General features: G+C 36.6%; 1 protein-coding gene across 2 annotated transcripts; it reads left to right on the top strand.

Annotated features, from left to right (window-relative positions):
* Positions 1-208: 208 nt before the first annotated feature.
* Positions 209-22,734, top strand: LOC129887675 (rho GTPase-activating protein 7-like). Of its 2 annotated transcripts, none has more exons than XM_055962854.1 (22): positions 209-621; positions 3,678-3,714; positions 6,655-6,731; positions 9,471-9,541; positions 9,613-9,691; positions 10,292-10,436; positions 10,553-10,672; positions 11,083-11,160; positions 11,897-11,952; positions 12,056-12,125; positions 12,638-12,725; positions 14,462-14,705; positions 14,903-15,124; positions 16,209-16,538; positions 17,100-17,149; positions 18,119-18,179; positions 18,266-18,349; positions 18,777-18,890; positions 18,975-19,144; positions 20,293-20,362; positions 21,516-21,716; positions 22,302-22,734. In XM_055962854.1, exons 1-22 carry the CDS (start codon positions 571-573, stop codon positions 22,485-22,487), a joined length of 2,604 nt encoding a protein of 867 aa, XP_055818829.1. In that variant the 5' UTR covers positions 209-570; the 3' UTR covers positions 22,488-22,734. The 2 variants fall into 2 exon arrangements, with proteins under 2 accessions (XP_055818829.1, XP_055818830.1); XM_055962855.1 differs by having other exon boundaries at positions 211-621; positions 22,305-22,734.
* The last annotated feature ends 43 nt before the right edge of the window (positions 22,735-22,777 follow it).

Genomic DNA, 22,777 nt, shown 5'->3' with positions numbered 1-22,777 from the left:
ATTTTGTTGGAGCGAGTCAAATTTAATCGAAGCTAATGAGAAATTTTTTAAAAAAACCAAACATGGTCTCCACTCCCCCTAACCTCCTACCCCACTTTCCTCTGTTCACTCACATTTTCGCTCTATTGTCTCTCTCTGCAATGAATATACAGAGCAAGTCACGGCCAAAAGTAGGTAAAAAAGCAAGCAAATAAAATAATAATTTCACCAAAGTTTTACATAAAATTAGTAGCAGTTTCCATAAAATAATTACTCTTCCTAACATGTACTTTGCTACTATTACAATCTACGCCACTTAATCAAATCCACCCACCCCGACCCCCCAAATGAAGAAGAAAACAAAAGTAACCAGACAATACAGTCCAGAGAAGCAAATAAGCCTTTTCTTGGTTTTTTGTTGTTGTGTGTCTGGCAAAACCCTAAACTTTTTTCAGATCTCTTCTGATTCTTTAGTTATTTGAGTTATTTTCTTGATCTGAAACAACCCCATTTCTTGATTTCACTGTTTTTTGCATTTTTGGTGCAATGTTTATGTTCTTTGCTTTAGTTTATTGAACCCCAGAAAGGGAAATGTCTGCTTCACTTGCTGCATTTGAGCGTCCAAGAATTGGTTCTTCTGCGGTAAAGTTCAGTTCTTTTTTTGCTTTTACTTATTTGTCTATTGGAAATATCATCTCTATGAGTTACGAGTAAGTTTTGCGTACACTCTATCCTCCTCACACCTCATAATGGGTATGTTATTATTGTTGTTACTATTTGTCTATATTGTTTTGTTGGGTTTTGTTTGTTGGACATGTAAGAAGTTTGAAAAAAAAGGAGAAATTTTGGGGTCATTTGTGATGTCAATGATAGTCAAATGAGGTTTCTCTATATTGTTTTGATGGGTTTTGTTTGTTGGAAATGTAAGAGGTTTGAAAAAAAAAAGAGGAGAATTTTGGGGGAATTTGTGATGTCAATGATAGTCAAATGATGTAGGGTAAGTTCTGTGTATACTCTACCCTACTTGTGGGATTACAATGGGTATGTTGTTGTAGTATCTGTCTATATTGTTTTACTGGGTTTGTTTGTTGGAAATGTAACAAGTTTGAAAAAAAAAGGGAGAAATTTTGGGGTCATTGTGATGTCAATGATAGTCAAATGAGGTTTCTCTATATTGTTTTGATGGGTTTTGTTTGTTGGAAATGTAAGAAGTTTGGGAAAAAAGAAAGATGAGAGATTTTAGGGTCATTGTGAAGTCAATGATAGTCAAATGAGGAAAAAATGTTCTTTTGTTGGAGTTGGTACTTGTTTAACTCAATAGGAAGATTAAGAAAGGGAGAATTTTGGGGTCAAATGATTTTCATTCAGAAAGATTAGTTCTTTAGTTTGGGTTATAGCGGGTTTACTTAAAAGATTGTATGTTGGTCGAACTGTGATTAATAGGTAACCATACCTCAAATCTCAGGACTAATTGGTATGAATTACATGAATCTTAAATATCAAGTATGCTCCATTTGGGCCATCTCATCTCAGTACTTAAGTAAAATGTCTTTTAAGGCAAATTAGTGCCGAACAAGTGATTTCTTTTTGCATTTCTTATACGCCAAACGCCGGAGAGAGAGAATACTGTGGGATTTGTTTTTGGTTTTTTAGTTTACACCTTGTCTACATTTGTCTCTTTTTGGTATAGATATTTTCTATTAGGACTGAAAGTTATGGACTTATATCTCTGTTATAGCCTGGAAGTCTACTGCGTGCTATAGACATCAAAAGCTAACTTATACCAGGATGTTCTTCCATTTATATATTGGGGTTTTCAACTTCATCCAATGGAAGATTTGGAGCGCGTGCAGCACAATTTTTGTCGTATTCAGAAATAACTTCTGGAATAGACTTTTTGCATGAATCTTGATATTTGGCAAGTAGAATTTCTGTATGCTTGTATTTTATCTGATGGAGTGTAATTTGTGATCTCAAAGTAGATAGCCGAGTTTCAAAATCTACTTGAAATGCTCAAAAAACAAACCTTATTGGTAAAGAGCCAGGATTCTTGGAGATGTGTGCTAGAAAGCAGGGGATGATTCTCAGTAAAGAGTAACACTGTAAGTTGATATTAGAGAGAAAATGGGATTTCCATCATGTATTGATTTAGATCCCTACGGTGCCAAGAAAAGTTTGTATTTGCTTGATTGGTGGTTAGGGGTGTGATTCTAATGGACGAAGCTTGAGGAAAGGGAGGATCATCTCTTACTACATTGCTAGGTAGAATCATGTTTGTAGTGGGAGCTTTTAAGATGGTTCTGGATATGATGGACCATGTTGGGTACTGTGAAGGAGGTACTATTTAGTTGGCCTGTTCAGGTGCACTTTAAAGTCAACTTACAACTAGATGGCATGCTGATCTTGCCACCAACAAACCTTTGACTTTGAATGTGAAAAGCTCCAAATAGGCTATAGGAAAAAGAGGACACTGGGCATGAGATATTGCTCTGTTAGCACTTGTTTGGATAGTATGGTGGAAGAGAAATGGAGTTTTTGAAGGGAAAGAACTTGATTATATATACGAGGTATAGCATCAATTTTCAATGTCTTTTGGTGTACCTATGAAGTTCTCATTCTAATTTGTAGAGAGTGATGTCTTATGGTAGCTTCTCCACTTTTTGGTACCTCTTGTATGCGAGAGCTTTCCCATTATCAATAATATTACACCTGATGAAAATTATTTATCCATACTCTTTAACGCTGTCCTAAAACCATTAAAGGTCCATTCTTTCTATTGTTGGAGCTCATCCACTTAGGTTACATATGATCCATGTGTGTCGTTTATAAATAACAAATGGTATACCTCTACACCATCTTGTGTATCTCTTCTAGTTGTGAATCTCTTATACCTATTTTGCTACCAAATTCTCCCATCGTATGAACATGGATATCTTTGTCATAGATCACCCATGCTTTCAAAAGATTTGGCTGTGTTACTGGTAACAAGGACGGATCATTTGACTAGTGATGTGCAGTGCCTTTGCTAAATCTATGAATTTCTTGAGAGAAAGGTTTGCGCTCATGAGGGCATTGCAGCTAAATGACTATGGAGATGAAATTGTTTTGTTTCAGCAATCCTGTAGTTGAATTCTTCTTTTGATCACCAAGTTCTTTTCTCTGTTAATGGTTATCAAGCTAAGTCTTTGGTTGTATGGAGTCGTTCTTAATGGGGTTCTATTGTTTCCTTGGTTGTTTATTCATGTTGTTATTCTTATTCTATTGTTCTTAATTTATTATTATCCTTTGTCTCCTACAGTTGTCTTTATTCTTGACAGGATACAATATTTTTTTTTGACCGGGAAATTTCACTGTTTTAGTTTAGAAACATAGGGATGGTGGACCCAATCCCTCTATCCTCTGAAATACTAGGATCTTTCCTCTTGAGGTCATAAATTTCTCTTGTACGTAATGGCTTCATCTAGGAACAAAATGGAGCAAACGAATTACTTCTATTTAGATCTACAATTTCCTACAGTATGATGAACTTCAACGTCACTGTGTGGTGTCTTTATTGAAGCCTATAAACATAATGTCTCCTTTATTGTTCATGGTCTCTTCCCATATTTTCTCCAAAAAGTTTGTTACATGCAAAAGCTTCTAATTTTCCTTTACTTTTTTTCTTGCCCTTGAAGTTTTAATTATGTAATAATCTGCAGGTTTTCAAGAGTGGACCACTATTCATCTCTTCCAAAGGTCAGTAAAGATGTTTTTAATTTCCTTAATACCTTCTTATAATTGGATATTATGGACCCTGATGATTTATCATGCGCTAGCTTACACAAGTAACTCAGAACATTGTCAAACTTTTACTTGCTAGACTGGACTTTTAGGTTAAATGAAGGACATGTTTTTTTTTATGTTTGCCCCATCTCTTTTGGACCCAATATTGGAAGAACAATTTGTTGTTAGCAGATAATTAGAAGGATGCTAGTCATGAACATGATAACATTTGAATAATTAATTGATGGGATTAGACATCAGAGAACATCAAGATCCGCTGGTCTTTGACCTACTAAGTATTTGTACACAATGGTAGAACTACTAATTCCTTTAATGGAGGGATGACGAGAACACAATTCAATCCAAACTGTAGAAGAGGAAAGATATTTTTTCCTAGATACACCCATGAGAGCTAATGTTGAAGAATTACTATCTTAAAGGAGAATGTTTTTTTGAAAATACTTAGTTGATGAATTGAAAAGATTCTCTCCCAAGATAGTTGCAAGAGAAGTGCTGAAAAAATAAGTCGATATTTTAATGGGGAAAATTTGGGCTTTAGCCCATATTTGACCCATAAGAATGTGTAAATATGGGAATTGAGGGAACATATAGGATGTATTTAGTATGTAGATCTTTCCAGTTTTCTCATGTTTGGTTGACTCAAATGTTTCCAAATGGACTTAGAGCATGTTTGGATTGACTTTTGGCTTTTGACTTATAAGCCAAAAGCCATAAGTTAGAAATATTTTTACCATTTTAGCCTAAAACTAAGTGCTAATAAACACACTTTTTATTTACCCAAACACTCCAAAAGTGCTTAAAAACTGTTTTGGCTTAAAAACACTTAAAATAAGCCAATCCAAACAGGCTCTTATTTTCTTCCAATTTAGGGAAAATGACTTTCTACATGAAGTAAGAAGAATATTATTTGGACCTGAACGGCCCCGACACGAGACCCGATTTTCTACCCCAACTTGGAACCCTGACCCAACCCAGGATTGACTTCAAACTTGACCGTGACTCGGGACTCAACCCAGAAACCAACCTGGGACCAAACTCTCAACCCTGACCTTGCTTTGAAATTTGTCTCCCAATCCCGATTTGGGAATTGACCTGATACCTGACCCAGAACCCGACTCTTGACCCCAACCCAGGTATCCGACCCTGATTTGGGACTGGACTCTCTGACCCCAAATCGAGAACTGACCCAAGACCTGACTCTGACGCAGCCCGACCAGGGACCCAAAACCCAGAGCCCAAACCCGACCCGATCCAAACTCCTTGACTACCTATTGCTCTTGTCAGGTAGCATGTCGGTGATGATGGACTATGCTGAATATATATATTACACTGGTTGATGTTAGTGACAATCAAAGGCATGTCTAGTTGGGGCTTTAAACATAGAAAAATAAGACAATAGAGCATGGGACTATTCTCTTTACGCATAAGTGGGTGATATGGTAGAGAAAAAGCAGGACCTTTTAACGGGCAATGAACACTTTTTGTATAGATAAGAACATGGTTTCCATTTCTATTTAATTTTTGGTGGATCCATGATGCTCTAGTTAGTAAAGATGATTAGGTACTTTTTTTCTCTAGAGAATTAGTTTTTATGTAGTCCTCTACTTTTATATACTTCATGTATACACATACCCGGATTTACCCCTGCATATAAATAATATCCTTACCTTATCAAAAATATTCTTGGTTAAGACATTATATCACAAGTTACTAAGATGAGTAGACTATTTTTCTCAAAACATTAAGGATACTAGGGCTCCGAGAAAGATTTGTTTTAGCTGGCTAGCAGCTAGATGTTAGCCTTTTAGCCGAGGACTTGAGGAGCCAAAGAATAACATATGCTAGTTCTGCCTCCCTCTTGCAGTTGAAGAAGTTATTCACATCTGCATCCTCAATCTGGTGCCCACCAACTGATGGTGGATTGGATGGCAACGTTTGTTTGCTTTATCTATTTATTGTCCTTGAGCAGTACTTGTCCACCTTGCTGTTACTCCTTGCATTGAAAGTAAAAAGCAAAAACTATTTTTCTATATCAAAAAGGAAATAAGAGAAATCAAAAGAAAGCCTGATTACTGTAATTGGCTTAGGGGTTTCGGATTGATTATGATTAAGAATTAGGTTTAATGGATGATGGGTAGGAGGATGAAGACAGTGCGGAAGTCGGTAGAAGATGCGTAGTTTCGTCAGTTTGGGAAGAAAAGCTTCCTGATTCTGCTTGACCATAGAAAGCTGAAACATTAGCCTGTTGTGATTAATGAAATATTTACCTGATAAAAAAGAAAGAAAGACCCAAAGCCCCATACATACTTCAGAATATGTATTTACGAGGGGTTCCTTTTTCATACTTGCTCATGAATCCTGAAATAGCTACCACATTGAAGGAAATAATCATTTTTTTTGGGAAGAGGAAACTATGATTAAATACATAATTTTATCTTCTTAATAAAAAGAAAAGAAAAGGAAAGCACATTCCCGCATAAACAAAATCGGGGGTAGGGAGATGAGAAGGAGAAGAGCAAGTGAAAAATAATTGTGTTTTGTGAGGAGGGAAAAACTGTTTGGAAGGGAACAATGTCTGTAATGGTTATCTGTTTTCAGGTTATACAAAATTTTTGAATCTTTAAGATCATTGTATTCCCCCATGTGCCTGTGATAGATTGGTCTTTTTGGCTTCCCTTTAATTTAAGGTTTGGCCCATGCTCTACAACTTTCTGATTACCTGTAATTGATAGAATTCTTCTGTGCTTTTATTCATTTTTTTCAATATGAATTTCCTTTTATTATTTAGACTTGTATCCCAACAAAAGAAAATCCAAAGAGCAACTAACTACATCAAGAAGTTTTAAATGTTGGTTGTTGATGGTGTAAAGTGTATTTTTTAACTTCCTGCAGGATTAGGTTGGAAGTCTTGGAAAAAGCGCTGGTTCATCCTTACACGCACATCTTTGGTCTTCTTCAAGCATGATCCTGTTAGTATCTTTTATCCTGATACTGACTTTTATTTGATGGAAAACCACATTGAACTTACTCTTCACTACCCATTCAAAGTTTGTACATAAACAAGTTGTTGAAGTTAGAATGACTTTTGTTCTATGATGTTCATATCTATGACCATTTGTTACCTATGAGATTCCGATAATTGTATACTGTTGGTATGCCATTTAGCGAGGATCATTTTTTTGTGCGAAATTCTCTGCTTTTATGTACTGCATGTGTACGGGATGCCCTATTTAGATCAATAAAATGTATTAATGTATAAACAATTATCAGTTTGGGATTGCAGCGTAGTTGATCAAAGAAATATATATGAACAGTTGGTGTTTCCAGCATTGATGTCGGCGCTTGATTTATTTCTTCAATCATCTTTCTAGAGATGATTTCTTTTTGTACAAGTTCAAGACAATGTAGGATACAATACCCTTCGGAGTGGCCAGTGGTTTGGGCTTGGACTTCTGTGTTGGAGGTCTCAAGTTCGAAACCCCTTGCCAGTGAAAGCAAGGAGTTTGCCTTCTGGGTCGAGCTCCTGTGCGGGTTGCCTAGTGCAGGTTACCTCACCTGTGTGGTTTGCAAGCTATTGCATAGGAGCGGTTTTTTTACCCTGTGAGCATCCAAAGGGTAGCGGCTGCGGGTTTCTTTTGTCATAAAAAAAAGACAATGTAGGATACTTGTTTGATTTATTTCTTTTAAAAGAGTAACAACAAGAAAGTTTATTAATTAATCTAGAGAGTGCATAACGTGAAGTAGGATTGCATTAATTTAAGGATTTCCAGATCTCTCCATTTTGTTTTATTTTTCTCTTGGTAGTGGCTGAAAAATTAACTATCTCAAGAGGCATCAAGAATTATCATTTTTTTAATTGAAAAAGCTTTGATACTGGACTTAAAATAAAAAACTCTTGTTAAGAAATGATGGAAATCTCAATTGCATTGCTTGAAAATTTCTTCCTGATTTTGTTTCTAATAAAAAAGGACAGCCCGGTGCACTAAAACTTCTGCTATGCGCAAGGTTCGGAGAGATTTTGTTTCTAATAGTTGAGGGATAATTATCCTTGCACAAGCCATTAAGGGATATAGTCCTCTTCAAGTTGTAACAACAAAGCTATAAGGTGACGGCTTTACCATTACCTACTTAGAACTACCATTTAGGGGAAAGGTTGAAGATAAAGATTTATGGAATCACCTGACAAGGTGGGAAAAGGTTGGGTGGATTAAATATGCAATATGTCCAAGGGAGAGAATTGAAGGGGAGCCTTGGAGTAACTGGTAAAGTTGCTGCCATGTGACCAGGAGGTCACGGGTTCAAGCCTTGGAAACAGCCTCTGGCAGAAATGCAAGGTAAGGCTGCGTACAATAGACCCTTGTGGTCAGGCCCTTCCCCGGACCATGCGCATAGCGGGAGCCTTAGTGCACCGGGCTGCCCTTTTTTATGTCCAAGGGAGAGAATTATTTTTGTAAAATCCATTTTACCTAAAATATCAACATATTACATGATTCCTGTTCGATATGCCAAGCAGTAGTACCAAATAAGTGGAGAAATCGATATGGCACTTGTGGGATGAAAAGAGGGGATAAATATTTTCAGAAAAAGAAGAAGAGGGGAATTAAAAGTAATTCGGTTGATTGGATGAGGAGGTACTTCTTGTGTGACATAGAGGAGGGGAATAAAAAGTAGTATCATTTGGTTCGTCGGAGGACAATAGAGCCCTCAATGAATGAATGGGTGCTGGACTGCTGGGATTTGACAATTGTCAACATTCTACTTGGCATCATGTAGGCAATAGTTAGGAAGATTTTCCTATGAGGAGAATGTATTACCTAGAGGATATAACTACTTAATGTGGATTAGCATTGATGGGTTGTTCAAAAAAGAGGTAATGAATCCTTTTGGAGTTGGTTTATGGAAGGATATTACGAAGGGAAAAGATAATTTTTCACAATACAAGGTATTCAGAGTGGGTAATGGCAGGAGAATTCAATTTTCGCGAGAAACACCTTTAGAGGAATACTATTAAGTTACCTATTTTCAAAAAAAATAGTAGGAACACTATGTTGTTTGACCACTAAGGATAGAAGACCAAGGATTACTTCATTAAAAGAGGAGAGAAAACCAAGGAATCTCGTGGGATATTACTTTTAGGAGGGCTATACAGGCGGTTGAAGGGATGATAGAATGCCGTGGAAGGAGGAGGACCAAATTGTGAGGTCTCATTACGCTGTGGAGGAAGGAGGAACGCTGTGGAGTTCAAGACCACACAGTTTGGTCCTGCTTCTTTTCCCTTTCTTTCTCGGAATCAAGTGATTCAAGTCCAAATACCAATTCCATCTGAATAGTTCTATTTTAATGTTTTTGTCCTCTCGTGTATGTGAGTGACCTTGACGTATTGAATCCATAACATCTCTTTATTATCGTCAATCTATCAAATGGATTTCCAAAAGCACGGAGGGCCAAAAAAGTGTCGTGATACAATATGCTGAGCATCACGCTTAATTTTGTCAACTAGTAGTCGAGTTTTTGGTTTTACTTGCACATCTAACTTTTTTCTCTATTGATATATTCACTTTTAACTTGTTGAGACTCTTAAACTTTTGGTGGTTAGTTACCATGTCTTATTTTGTCTTTGTGTACTTGATTATCAAGTCTCTACTAATTACAGATGTCAAGTTTGAATTTCTGTACATAAATGCTTACAGTTAATGCTCCTCATGTAGAGCACACTTCCTCAGCGAGGTGGTGAAGTGAATCTAACTTTGGGGGGAATCGACTTGAATAATTCAGGGAGGTAATACATACATCATATTCTGGTCATCTAATTTGTATGTGTATTTCTGCTAACAACTGCTTGCTGTCCAGTGTTGTAGTCAGAGAAGATAAAAAGCTATTGACTGTACTATTTCCAGATGGACGCGATGGACGAGCTTTTACTCTTAAGGTGCCTCTACCTCTCTATCTCTCCTTGATCGGACCCCCTCCAACCCACCACCACCACCACACACACACAGACACACACACTGTTCTACATTCAAAAATGTCAAAAATGTTCTCAGGAACTCTTGTGATGTATCTGAGAAGTGACCCAGTTGCTAGCAGAATAGATCTCTCGTTATATCTTTCTATTCATTTGAGTTTTTTATAAGCCTCTATGGGTAATTTGTGTCAATAACTCAGTATGTTTGGTATTCCATACTCTATAATCTGAGTATTGAATTTTCTATCATAGCAGCGCCGCTGAGATAGTATTAAATAATTATTTTTCTGAAGCTATTTTTGATGAGGCGTCTTTTTTTCTTTTTTAATTAGTGTCTTTTCTTTATTTAATCAGTAATTGGTGAGGCATCCTATCTTCTTAGATTGACAAATAACTCATTTTATATGTGTAGAATTGTTCCACTTACAATAAGTGTATATGGAATCTCCCTACACCCGCACCCAAAATAAATGCAATCTTGTTGAATATTTTAATATTTATACATGTGCCTCAGTCATACATCAATTGAATTCCCTCTATTAAGCCCCAAACTTTCTACTGTAGGCAGAGACATCAGAGGATTTGTACGAGTGGAAGACTGCCCTCGAGCATGCTCTTGCACAAGCGCCTAGTGCTGCATTGGTGATGGGACAGGATGGCATTTTCCGGAATGACGCTAGTGATTCCTTTGAAGGGTCTTTCCATCAATGTTAGTGCACTCTTTACTGTTATCTGCCAAGACTTATTGAGTTTCATCTTCAATGTGCAGATGAACATTGATCTGTTCAGTTTTCATTATCTTTAAGCAGTTTACTTTTCATTCAGGGAAGGATAAACACCCTGCTAAATCTTTTGTGGTTGGGAGACCAATTCTGCTCGCCTTAGAAGATATAGATGGAGGTCCTTCTTTTCTTGAGAAGGCACTGCAATTTCTTGAGAAGTATGGTAAGCCCACCCTTGATCCATGGAGAAGCCCTTTGGTCTAGGTTACACAGTGACATTATTGTGTGACCTTTTTGGTTATTTTAGTATCATTTAATATCATTTAAGCACAACAACCATCTGTCTTCCTGGAATCATGGCTAGTTTTCTTCAATTACTGTTACTTTTCTGGTGTAGCTTCCTTTCTATAGTAAGAGAACTTTCAAATTAGGAAGAAAGAAGAATGATCCAAGGACAAAAATTTTAACTGATGGAAAGGTGGATGATCTTAGAATTATATTGAATTTGTTAAGAAATTCTCACTCTGTAGTAAGGCGTGTGCATTGTTGTCCTTACCGAAGATGCTGAATGGGTGCAGAGATAATTAGGTTCTGTTTTAATTGAATCTGGCTATAAATTTTCTGTTTTCGCAGGTACCAAGGTCGAAGGTATATTACGGCAGTCTGCAGATGTCGAGGAAGTGGAGCGGAGGGTAAAAGAATATGAAGAAGGTAAATTTTTTGTTTGATGCATGACATCTTCCTTATATATTGAAACATTTGGCAGAAAGCTTGTATGTTATCTGATGCTATTTTTTCCCTTCACATGGGAAGAATTGAAATATTTTAATGGCTTTGCATGTTTAGATGGAAGATTGTACCCAATGCATCTTGATTCCATTATTCTCGTTGAGAATATTGTGTATACTAGTTCTATAGTCTAACTTTTGTATATGAGCAGACAGAATCTCTCTCTTGTATCTTTTGTTTTTCTGCATCTTCTTGAATCTTTTAAATGAATATCCCTTTCTTTATCAGAAAAAAAATTGTGTATCAATTAGTCAGATATTGTAATTATGCAGTGTTGAATTCTTTCCTAGTTAGAATATGTGTATGTACTAAAAGCAAACTTTCGTTTGTGCTTCATATCCATTTCTGGTCTTTCCTTTGGTTGAAAACAAGCCGCAAGAGACAGTCAGATAGGCCCAATTTGACTTGTTTTCTTCATATCTCTTTTTTCATTTCCATGCTATGCTGATTCTCTATAGACTTATTAAACTGTGATTCACTTACTATCCTTTTCTTGCCTTTCTTTTCCTATGCTGTCTTTGGTGTTTTAGAAATATGGTCTAGCTAACTGCTACACTGTCAGATTACATGAACTAAGAATTTGTAGGGATTATTATGTGCCCTGCTGTTTTAGAATAAATATATTTTCTATTGCTAATCCATCTCAAACTGTTCGAAGGCAAAACTGAATTTGGTCCCGGAGAGGATGCTCATATAATTGGTGACTGTGTTAAGGTATTGGTCTGATGAGCTTATTACTTGTTTGACCCTGTCATCTCATTCTGCTGTTGAATATCTGAATTCTCTTTAATTATGATTGGAGCTACCCTTTATGCAGCATGTGCTTCGTGAGCTGCCCTCATCTCCTGTTCCCGCTTCCTGCTGTACTGCTCTGTTGGAAGCTTACAGTAAGTGAACTTGCCAGCATTTGTTAAGAGATTTTTACAATTATTTCTCAGAGTATTTAAGTGCTTGTTACTTTGCGGTTATTTCTAACAATCATCACAGCTCCCTTCCTGATGCTTCTCATAGTTTTATTTCCATAATTTTGCTTGTTTTCTTATTGTCTACTGTATAGATCCGATGAATGGAGTGGCTTAATAAATAGTTCGAATATTTTGGGCTTCCAATTATCAAAGGCTAAAGGCAATGTAGTAGTAAGATTTGAGAAATTTAAGATTTTATTGAAGTTCTTGGAACTTTGGGAAGAAATTAATTGATCTCTTTCTTTGTAAGTTGTATAAAGTCTCAAGATATGAAATTATCTGTTGGTCCATTTGTTGGTTACCAGAACTATTTCTGTTCATTATGGTTACATGTGCTACTTGCTTGTATTTAGTTAGCATTCTTCAGTTTAGTCAGGTAAAACTTAAACAAATCAGTTTTCTAACTTCTAGTTGTTCCTCTTTTTGGCCCAAAGAAATTGATCGAAAGGAAGCCCGAGTTAATGCTATGCGCTCTGCCATTCTCGAAACATTTCCTGATCCAAATAGGCGCTTATTACAGAGGTATAATACTCTTTTAGTAATATGCTGATATGTTTGTGTATTTCTGTTTTGATCCCGTGTTTTTATTTTTTGCTACAATTTTTTATGTGGCTGATGATGTTTTATTCGGTGAAAAGTTGTTTATGATAGATAATGGATCTGTTTTGGCTATTGAATGCTTACAATCTTTTTGTTTTAATGGAACAGTTATAGAAAATATGTAATGCTGAGTGGATCATCTGTAATTCCCCAATTTCTTGGCCAAATATATACTTGGAAATCTTACTGATTTGTAAATGTCTCAAGAAACAAAAAATTTAACTGGATATATCAGTATGGTTTTGCTGGACAATTGTTTCTGCCTGTTGTCCATTAACTTTTTATGAGACAAACTGTATTTAATCTGGATTTTAAATTGTTATGGTTTGCTGGCCTGTACATTAATTTTTTGTTAAGACATTAGTTTAATCATCGCCAAAATGTCAAGAAGATAAATGAAAGAAAAGAAGGATCTACATTTCAGGCCCTTGATTTGCTTCCATATGTTAATTTGTTTGGGTGTACCAAAAACTTTCTTTCGTTCAACAGTTTTGTATGTAGCACCATATTCATGTGAGGCACCATTGTAATGATTGATTAATTCTTTTTGTCTAAAATGAACTTCATTTATCTAAAACATAATTGGAGAAAGTGGCGAACTGAATGGAATTGAATTCTAGAGGAGCAGTTGATAGTAAGGAGTCAAAAGGCAAAGTGTTAGATATTTCATGAACATCTTTCTGGAGGTTTATAAAATAATAAATAGACTAAATTATGGTACAAAATAATAGGCAAAAATTAAAGAAAGTAAATTGGTCATCTATGCTTCCAAAATTGAATAGGGATTCCAATGTACTATTGTGAACTGACTGAGGAATCTCTATATTCTTCAAAAGAGCTATTTGATGGTTAAAGTTCATCTAGTTGACTATTATTTATCTCAAAAGGACCAAGTTGATCTACTTGATTATCATGTTCTGCTTGAAGTTTGGCCTGTTATTCATGGTAGAAAAATTCATCACCCCAGAACAACTTGGTGTGGAGTTATACATCCGCTATGCAACTATAAACCTTCCCTTTCCCCCTTTCTCCAAATGGTTTCACCCATTTAATGCACCTCACTGGTTTATGCTGGACTACCCTCTGTGTCTCTATTTGCAATTATCCTGATGAGAGGTGATTAAATCCCTGGGGTTATTCTGGCCAATCTTAGATATTTCCTTTTACTGCCATGTTGTATGTCCATTTTGCAAACTTTTCAAGCAAGAAGATTAGTTATGAGAGGAGACACTCTTTAAATCCTCAGTTTTCTAGTAATACACTTCAGATCTGTACATTGTTTTAGTTTTCCTCTGTTTTAATTTGAGGAAGATGAACTTTGTAGGCTAATGTAGTTGTTTTTTTGATTAATTAAAATAAGCCTTTCGGGGTGGCCCAATGGTTTGGGCTTGGGACTTCCATGTTGGTGGTCTCAAGTTCGAAACCCCTTCCCAGCGAAAGCAAGGGTTTTGCCTTCTGGGTCGAGCTCGTTGCACCGAGCTTGCCTAGTGCGGTTTACCTCTCCTGTGTGATTTGCGAGTTATTGCATAGGAGCTGAGATTTTACCCTGTGCGCACCCAAAGGGTAGCAGCTGTAGGTTTCCCTTGTCATCAAAAAAAAAAAGAAAAAAAGAGAAGCATATCATTTTGCCAACCTAACCTGTGAAGTTGCTAGTGCAGAATTCTGAAGATGATGTATACAATTTCTTCACATGAATCTGAAAATCGGATGACCCCATCTGCTGTTGCTGCTTGTATGGCACCATTACTTTTAAGGCCTCTTTTAGCTGGCGAATGTGAGTTGGAAGATGATTTTGACGTCAATGGGGATAATTCTGCTCAGCTTCTTGCTGCTGCTAATGCAGCCAATAATGCCCAGGCTATCATTACAACCCTTCTCGAGGAGTATGATAATATTTTTGATGTAAGTTGCTCAATCCTTGATGAAAAGAAAAACAGAAAATCTTTTAATATTTTAAATATTCGGAAGCTAAAATTTGCTTTTGAGGTGTGATTCTTTTTCATCTTTTTACCTTGATTTACTTTTGTTGGTTTTAGCTTGGTCAACCCTACAACGTGTATCAATGGATGTGCTTAGCTATTCATTGTGTTTTCTTACAGGATGATAATCTACATAGGTGCTCTATTTCAGCGGATTCTCAAATTGGACATAGTGGGAGTGAAGAATCATCAGATAATGAAAATATGGATATGAAGGACAATGGTTATCATGATGCTGAAAATGAGGTTGACCCAGATACCGATGATGATTGTGATCGCATTTTGAGTGGTAAATTAAGCGAAAGCAGTGGTTCCGCTGCCAGTGATCTTTATGATTATAAGGTTCTCTCTTGTTTCCTTCGTTCTCCCGTATTTTCCATCTGTCGTATTCCTATTTTCCCTTTTTAGTCTTATAGTCTGTTTGTTACTTGAGCCGGGTTCTTTCAGAAAACAACCTCTCTACGTCCATAAGGTAGAGGTAAGGTCTGTATATACCCGACCCTCCCCAAACCCCACCTTGTGGAATTACACTAGGTATGTTGTTGTTGTTGTAGTCTTATTGTCTGTTTGTCCAAGCTTTTGAGAAGTCAACAACAACATACCAGTGTAATCCCACTAAGTGGAGTTTGGGGAGGGTGGTGGGTACGTAAACCTTACTCTACCTTGTGAAGGCAGAGATGCTGTTTTCGAAAGACCCCCGTTCCTTCTGAAACAGTACTTACCCTTATTATCCAAAACAGGGGTCAAGACGAAAGGGACAAGCGATTTAGAAGAATGTTCCCCAATAGAACCCATAGAAACTCCCTTTCTAGAGCCAACAGTCACACCGGCCCCATCTCCACCTACCCCAAGCAACTAGAACCTGTTAATATGGCTACTGTAAATATGGCTTTTAGCACTGCCTTTGTGCTAGTGGAATATAACTCTGTTACCTTTAAAAAAAAAAATTATCACCAGTTTGATGATTGTAAAACTGTCCTCTAAATAACTTTTGAAGTTCTCTCTTTTTCTCCTAATTTCTTTTCATTTGACAAAAGTCAATTGTTCTTGTGACGACTCAATTTGAGTTGTTATGAAACGGAATCTGAGGTTACGACCACATTTTTCTTAGTAGATTAAGTGTCATTATTGATTACTTCTAAACTTCATGCCAAGTAAAGTCATGTTATGGGACTATATTTTAAAGAGCGACAATCTGAACAAAATGTAATGGCAGTGTGTCCATTATTTCTCCTAATCATGTACGCATGAAAAATAACTCAATAATAAGCTGGCAGAAACTCAGAGAAAGTTACTTTGATATTTGCGTCATCTGGCCTTATAATTGTTAAATTTCTTAGATGGACTATGAGGAATTTAGAATCCTTATAGCCTCTGTGCTATGTTCTGTGAGTATTTATTTGGATTGCGTTGATTTTCTGCACAGGGGGTTGGAGGGAATGACTCAGATATTGGATCTCCAAGAGATGGTTGTTTACAAGGAGTGAAATTGAAACCAAAAGTGGAACCTCAGCCACTTGCAGGCTCTAATGTCCCATTGCATGAACAATTAGAAAGACATGGAAATGAGATAAACGCTTTTCGCGAATTAGCTGTTACTGAGTCTCAGCGATCCATGGGTGAGATACTCTCATCTATGGATCCTGGGCCGCCCCTGGGTGTCCCTGTACCTGATTCTGGCATAGAGAAACCGAATGGCAAGCTAACATCTTCAAACCAGAATGTCAAAAGGTCAACATTTTGGGGGAGAAGCAATGTGAGTGTTAGCATTTATTTGTGAACTTCATTTTCTGATGACTACCTAATGTTCTTGGTGCAAAATATGAGGCATTAATTCCGTGGTTGCCATTAGAATGTTGATTTTTGTTACATAAAGCATTCAGGTAGCAGGTGCCGTTTTACTCATGCTAGGATTGATGTGAAAAATCCACAGATTTTCTCGTGTCTAGAATAGACTACATTAGATCCTACAAAGTTTGAACTGTGACTTCGTTTTGATTGAGCTGGTGATAGGATATGTAAGATGGGTAAGCATACCTGTATTCATTTCTTGCAGAACTAATGGTGACCACGGGTAAATGTGCTTGATGATTAAGATGGGATTGTTATTCATAAACATTATTATTTGTGGAAAAAATATCAGTACCCTCGTCATCTGTGAAGAATTGAGATCAAATTTGATAAAATCATTGAATATGTGTACATCTGCTTCTGTATCTATTTAAACAAAAATAAACAGGAAAACTTGTCTGCTTCAATAGATGTATCATGATTGCTGAATAAAGAATCTGATCCTCTGATTGTTACTTTTGCACAGGGTAGAAATACTCCATCAACAGAATCAATTGATTCTTCTGGAGAGGAAGAGTAAGGCTTCTTCTCTCTCCTGGTATTTAGAGGCTTATTTTAGACTTTTAGTTAATTGAAATATGACTCCATCTTGATTGAAGAAGAATTATGAATGGGCGTCTCTATGGTACCAAAAAGGATTTTAAATCCTTTTCTATCTGGATGGTTTGATTATCAATAAATTGTGTATCTTGTTTTTGGTCAAAGTTGGGAGAAAGACAAGATTCTGTGATGTGGGAGCTGTAGATTGTCAAGTAGTAACAAATGATGTTACCTTAAATAGTGGTGTAGACGAATTTAGACCAGTCTTTTTTCCTTCAACTAAGACTAGTAGAAAGAAGATACTAATAAATAGTCAAGTTCGGGATGGGGGTGAGGCAGGGTGATTACAACAATGCAAAGTTTTGGTGTGCACTGAAGTAACTGTGCCAAGTTTAGGGAGGTTTTAGGTATTCTGCCTATCAAAATTTATGATCTCTAATCGAATGAAACAAAAGGAGGGGGACATTGTGCGATTAAAGTAATGCTTTTATTTGAATGAAATGTTTGTGCAAATATGCATCTTTTACATGTTGTATCGTGCTATTTGGAAATTGCTGCATTGGTTTGTCAGTGTCCCAATGCCATCTGATGTCAACACCTACTATTTTTGCAAATATGCATATTATGCTTGTATCCTGCTAGCTTAAAATTTCTGCATTGATATTTCATTGACTCAATGCTCATCTATTTCTCTGTGCCTTTCAAATTTATATTTGTATTCTGTTGATTCGTATCCTCTCTGTAATTCAACACTGGAAGAGACAATGCTTCAGGTAAGCTGGAGTGACACTAAATTTCCTGTTTCAAAGCTTGTTTGTGGGTTATAAACTTTAGAAGATGGCCTCTATGAGTGAATTTTTGGGCAAAGTACATTGTTAGTTTCACCTTGTTTCATCCTTTTATCATTCGAAGTCTCTAAGATGGGCCCTTTTTACATGTCAACAGGCTTGCTATACAGAGACTTGAGATAACAAAAAATGACTTGCGCCATAGGATTGCGAAGGAGGTGTAGATCTCAGTTTGTGTTCTATTTTATGATTCATGACTTCATGCTCTTCTTTGCTTAGTCCATTTTGTTTTAACCTGTGTTAGGCAAGAGGAAATGCGATTCTACAAGCAAGCCTGGAGAGACGAAAGCAAGCTTTGCATGAGCGCCGCTTGGCCCTTGAACAAGATGTATGAGAGTAATTAATCCCTGCTAAGACCACAAACTGTTGTCCCTTTAGCTAATTTATTTAGTTTCTCTATAATAATGTAGCAACTGCAAAACTCAATTGCATTGCATGATTCTTGATAACCTTTTGCTTCTTTTCCTTTCTATATATGCATATCAATTGTAATTTTTTAAAAATCTTTTCCCCCTTATTTTATGTGGTTAGTTGGCTGCTGTTGCTTAATATCCCTACCAGTCATCTGTTTCTTCTCTACTTTGTCCAAGTTTTCATCTTTTGGTCACAATTGTAAATATAGCTGGTTTTGCTACTCTAGTATGATTCCTAATTCTTCTTAAGATGTGTTCTACACTTTGTAGGCTGACGTTTTTACACTCACAAGTTCACAATTTTTTTGGTAAATTATTAAACCACATGGAACTTTTATGAAGGTGGCTAGACTACAAGAACAGTTACAAGCTGAGAGAGACTTGAGAGCTGCACTGGAAGTTGGTTTGAGCATGTCTTCTGGACAGTTGTCAGGTTCTCATGCTATGGATTCCAAGGTTGTAGTGATGATCTAGTAACTGTTGGCATTTTCCTTCCATTGATTTTCTCTATTTCTAATAAGGTATTTTACTTTTATGAAGACTAGGGCTGAGCTTGAAGAAATAGCCCTTGCGGAAGCAGATGTGGCTAGATTAAAGCAGAAGGTTGCTGAGTTGCACAATCAACTTAATCAGCAACGGCAGCATCATTATGGCTCATTAGCTGATGCTTGTGATCGTTATCAAAATGGGCCAAATCATAATTCTCAGTTGTGAGTGTAACTTCAGTTTTTTGTACTTTTTCAAGTGTCCTTGTTTCAATTTCAAGTGCTTCTTAGTGGCATGTACTAATTGAGAATGCTATTGTTTACAACTGACTGGAAGAGTATTCCATTTTGATCATGGGCTGTTCCAAGTGTTTGCCCAAGCTAATGATATATTTTCTTATTCCTTGTTATAACCAGATTACCACTTGAATCATTGCAACTTCTAGTGATGCTGCCAATAACTGATTGTCATGATAGCTCTTAGTAAAGCAGTAGGAAAAGGATAAGAAAAAGATTTTTTAGGGCATAGAAATTAAGAATCAATACACCCCACCATCCCCAGACCCCACTCGTGGGATCGCAATGGGTATGTTGTTGTAGAACTAAAGAATCAATATGTCCCAGTGAGAAATAAAGGTTTGGGAGAGTATTATTAAGATGCGTTACATAACTGTCTTACACAGAGCCCTATTTATATGCATACTTTACACAGTACTAAGTACTTATATTTCCATGTGGAACACTAAGCATAGTGTTATATATAATATCTAACGGTTCCTGTATGTAAAAATGTGTGATTGCTTGGTACTGGATGATTAGCTTCAATTCTAAATACTAGCTTGTCTGCCTCAAGTACTGCATTTTGACGTACTTGATGTCATTCTATTTTAGTAATTTGGCTGAGAAGTGGTTGTCTTATAACTGACAAGTCTAAATCAGTTTTTGTGATGGTATGTAGTCTAGTGGTGGAAGTTGCCGGTTTTTGATTTCTAGCTACTCAATACACATTCGGTATGCCATAAACACAAGTAGACATATGTTTCTTCTAAAATGTACATTTAGCTCTGCATTGTTATTTCTTTATCTACATGAAATATTCAACAACATACCCAGTGAAATCCCTCAAGTGGGGTCTGGGGTCTATATGAAATATTCAAGCGTACTTATTTAGCAGCTGATTTTTATTTTTTATTTTTTTGCGTTTTTTTTGGTTGTACTGCATTCATGTTAAGAATGCACAGATGCACTGTCCCTTTCCAAAAAAACAAGGGAAGTGATCATAGTGGGAGCATTGCATGCACTTTCCGTTTCTTTGAATATTCATATTTCGATGACGTTTTCCCTATACTTACCAAGTGTATTTTCGTGTGTAGGAAATATTACCAGCAAGATTTTGACACGACACTCGCTTTCTGTAATCATGAAAGAAGACAAAGAAATGAGGTGATTTTGTCCTCCTGTATGTCTTGGGTTTATATAAGCATATAGGTGGTCATGCATTTTGTATGAAGTCTTGCACACATTCTTTTCGAATTATGTCTCCTTGATAAAAGTCAAACTTGCAGCATCCTCTCTGGTTTTGCACATTCTCGGTCATGCTGTTAATGATGTGTTTTTTAAGCGATTAAGTTGCGTATTACTGTGTTTTTTCGTACTGTATGCCCCTTAATGGCACCTTTCTCTATCTCCTCTTCCTGTTATGCTGGTCTTTATCCTTTTGTAGTTCTATTGGGTGGTCAAGTGCCATTTTCTGAATCTCGAGTCTCAAGACTATGCTTTGTTTTAGTAGTCTTGTGTGGAGAGACTGCTATTTGGGAATATATTCCTTTGCCCTTTATCTCGCTTTATTACTTTATATAATAATTGAGCTAGTTTAAAAGATCTTCGTACAAGTTTAATACTTTTTAGCGCTAAACGCGGTGGCTTATCAGAAACTAAAATGAAAGTGAATTTATGTAAATGAATGCAGTCTTCAACCTCATCCATAGTAATTTGAGTCCCTACCACTTTTATGTTCTTTTTCCTTTGTAAAAGATGTATCTACTATCTTTTCGATTGTTGCGGTATATATTACTAATTAGATGGATCAACTTCTTTCTATTTTCAATTTGTGAATTTCATGTCAAGATTAACATTTGGTTCTATCAATCAAATCGAAGCTGAAAGAATGGCTGGTACATTATCTGATCTTAAAAGCTGAAAGAATATCAAGATAATTTTTAGGTTATACGTAGATGACATATACATCTGGGGAGCATGCTTTAAAATTTGGCTGAGATTTCAATTCTTGTTTTTTCCATTTGGAATTTGCAGAAAAGTGAAAGGGTTTTAAGAAATTGAAACAGAGTTATGACTGAACTCTAAAGACGAGAAACTTGTGAATGTTTTTCTGACTAATTTATTTACTCGTAAAAAGAGAATTAGATGCAAATTATGATGTTTTAGATGCTGGAAGTTGCGAGATTTTCTTTTATTTATAAAGAAATTAAATGCAAACATTCCAGATTCTAGGCTGTGAGTTGTAAATTGATTTGTTGATTCTATGTTTGTTGTTTATAGAATTTTCTTATATGGTGAACGTTCCAAAATGATGCAGGAATTGCTGGGTTCAGATTTGAGGAATATGAAAGGACAAGTGCTGACATCTGCCTCTGGTATGAGGCAGCCTGCTCGGAAACAACTCCGAGAGTCAAGCTTAAGTGATTCTAAGAGTACTGAAGTATCAACCAGTTTGTCTGCGGGTGAATGCGATGCTGTTGATTCTTCCCCCCTGCATTCCACTTCAAAGGCCACTGAGGTAGCAAGTGAAAACTTCATCCTTTTGTTCTCACACAAATTCACACACGAGGGGGCACACGAAGGCTCGAACACATCAGGGCATGTAGATGAACACACTGATGTAGAGATAATACATCACAATTTAGCTAGATCTTTTCTATAGTCGGTATCTGGGTCAGCTTGTGCGCACCTCAACTCGACTGTCCCATTGGGTGTCTGCTTCCCTTCTCTAGTATAAGTATCGGGTAATTATGTTCACAAAGCTTAGGAGATGGTAAGAAATCACATACTGTTTTAAGACTGTCCCATAGGGTGTCTGCTACCGCTCACTAGTACAAGTATCGGGTAATTCTGTTTACCAAGTCTTAGGCAGAGATGGAAGAAATCACATAGCATGGTTTACACCCTTAAGTGCCACGTTTGCCAGATCTGTTTGCTTGTACCACTTTTCAGTTTAGCGGTATGAGAATAGTAGAAATATACACCATAGAGTTAGCATTTCTTTTAAGATAAAATTAGTACATTTGCTAAAATGTTAATTCCGATTTATGGCTATTTAGAAGTTTTTGGTGTCATTTTGTGTTGTCTTTGACCATTATTTTAGCAGGTTATGGATTATACACGACACCCTTTGGCTGCATCTTCTACTTTGGTTGAATTAACAACACGTCTCGACTTCTTCAAGGAAAGACGCTCTCAGCTGATGGAACAACTCCATAACCTTGACCTAAACTATGGGTCAACATCTCATCAACCTATGTACAAACCTTCATCTCCTCCATGGAATTAATTGCAAACGGAAACTGCAACGCTCCCCATCATCTGTAAATCCTTCGTGTATTATAGCCTATAGGTTTCTCAAGTACTGTATACTTCGATGTATTGTTATATTGTTCTCACATTTGCCCTTTCTTTTTGGTTGTATTGTTGTTATCTGTCTTGTTAGTGATCTCATTGATTCTGAAATTCATACTGTAACATAACTAAATGTATATTATTGTGTTGTCTGGTAGACAAGGCACCTTGCAGTTGGAAAATTTTCATTTATATTTGATGTTAGTAATTTTGTTGAGATAAAAA

Source organism: Solanum dulcamara, chromosome 4 (assembly GCF_947179165.1).
Source record: "Solanum dulcamara chromosome 4, daSolDulc1.2, whole genome shotgun sequence".
In the NCBI taxonomy this organism is placed as follows: domain Eukaryota; kingdom Viridiplantae; phylum Streptophyta; class Magnoliopsida; order Solanales; family Solanaceae; genus Solanum; species Solanum dulcamara.
The sequence above is the reverse complement of the archived record's forward strand: the minus strand, read 5'-3'. Positions and strand labels throughout refer to the sequence as shown.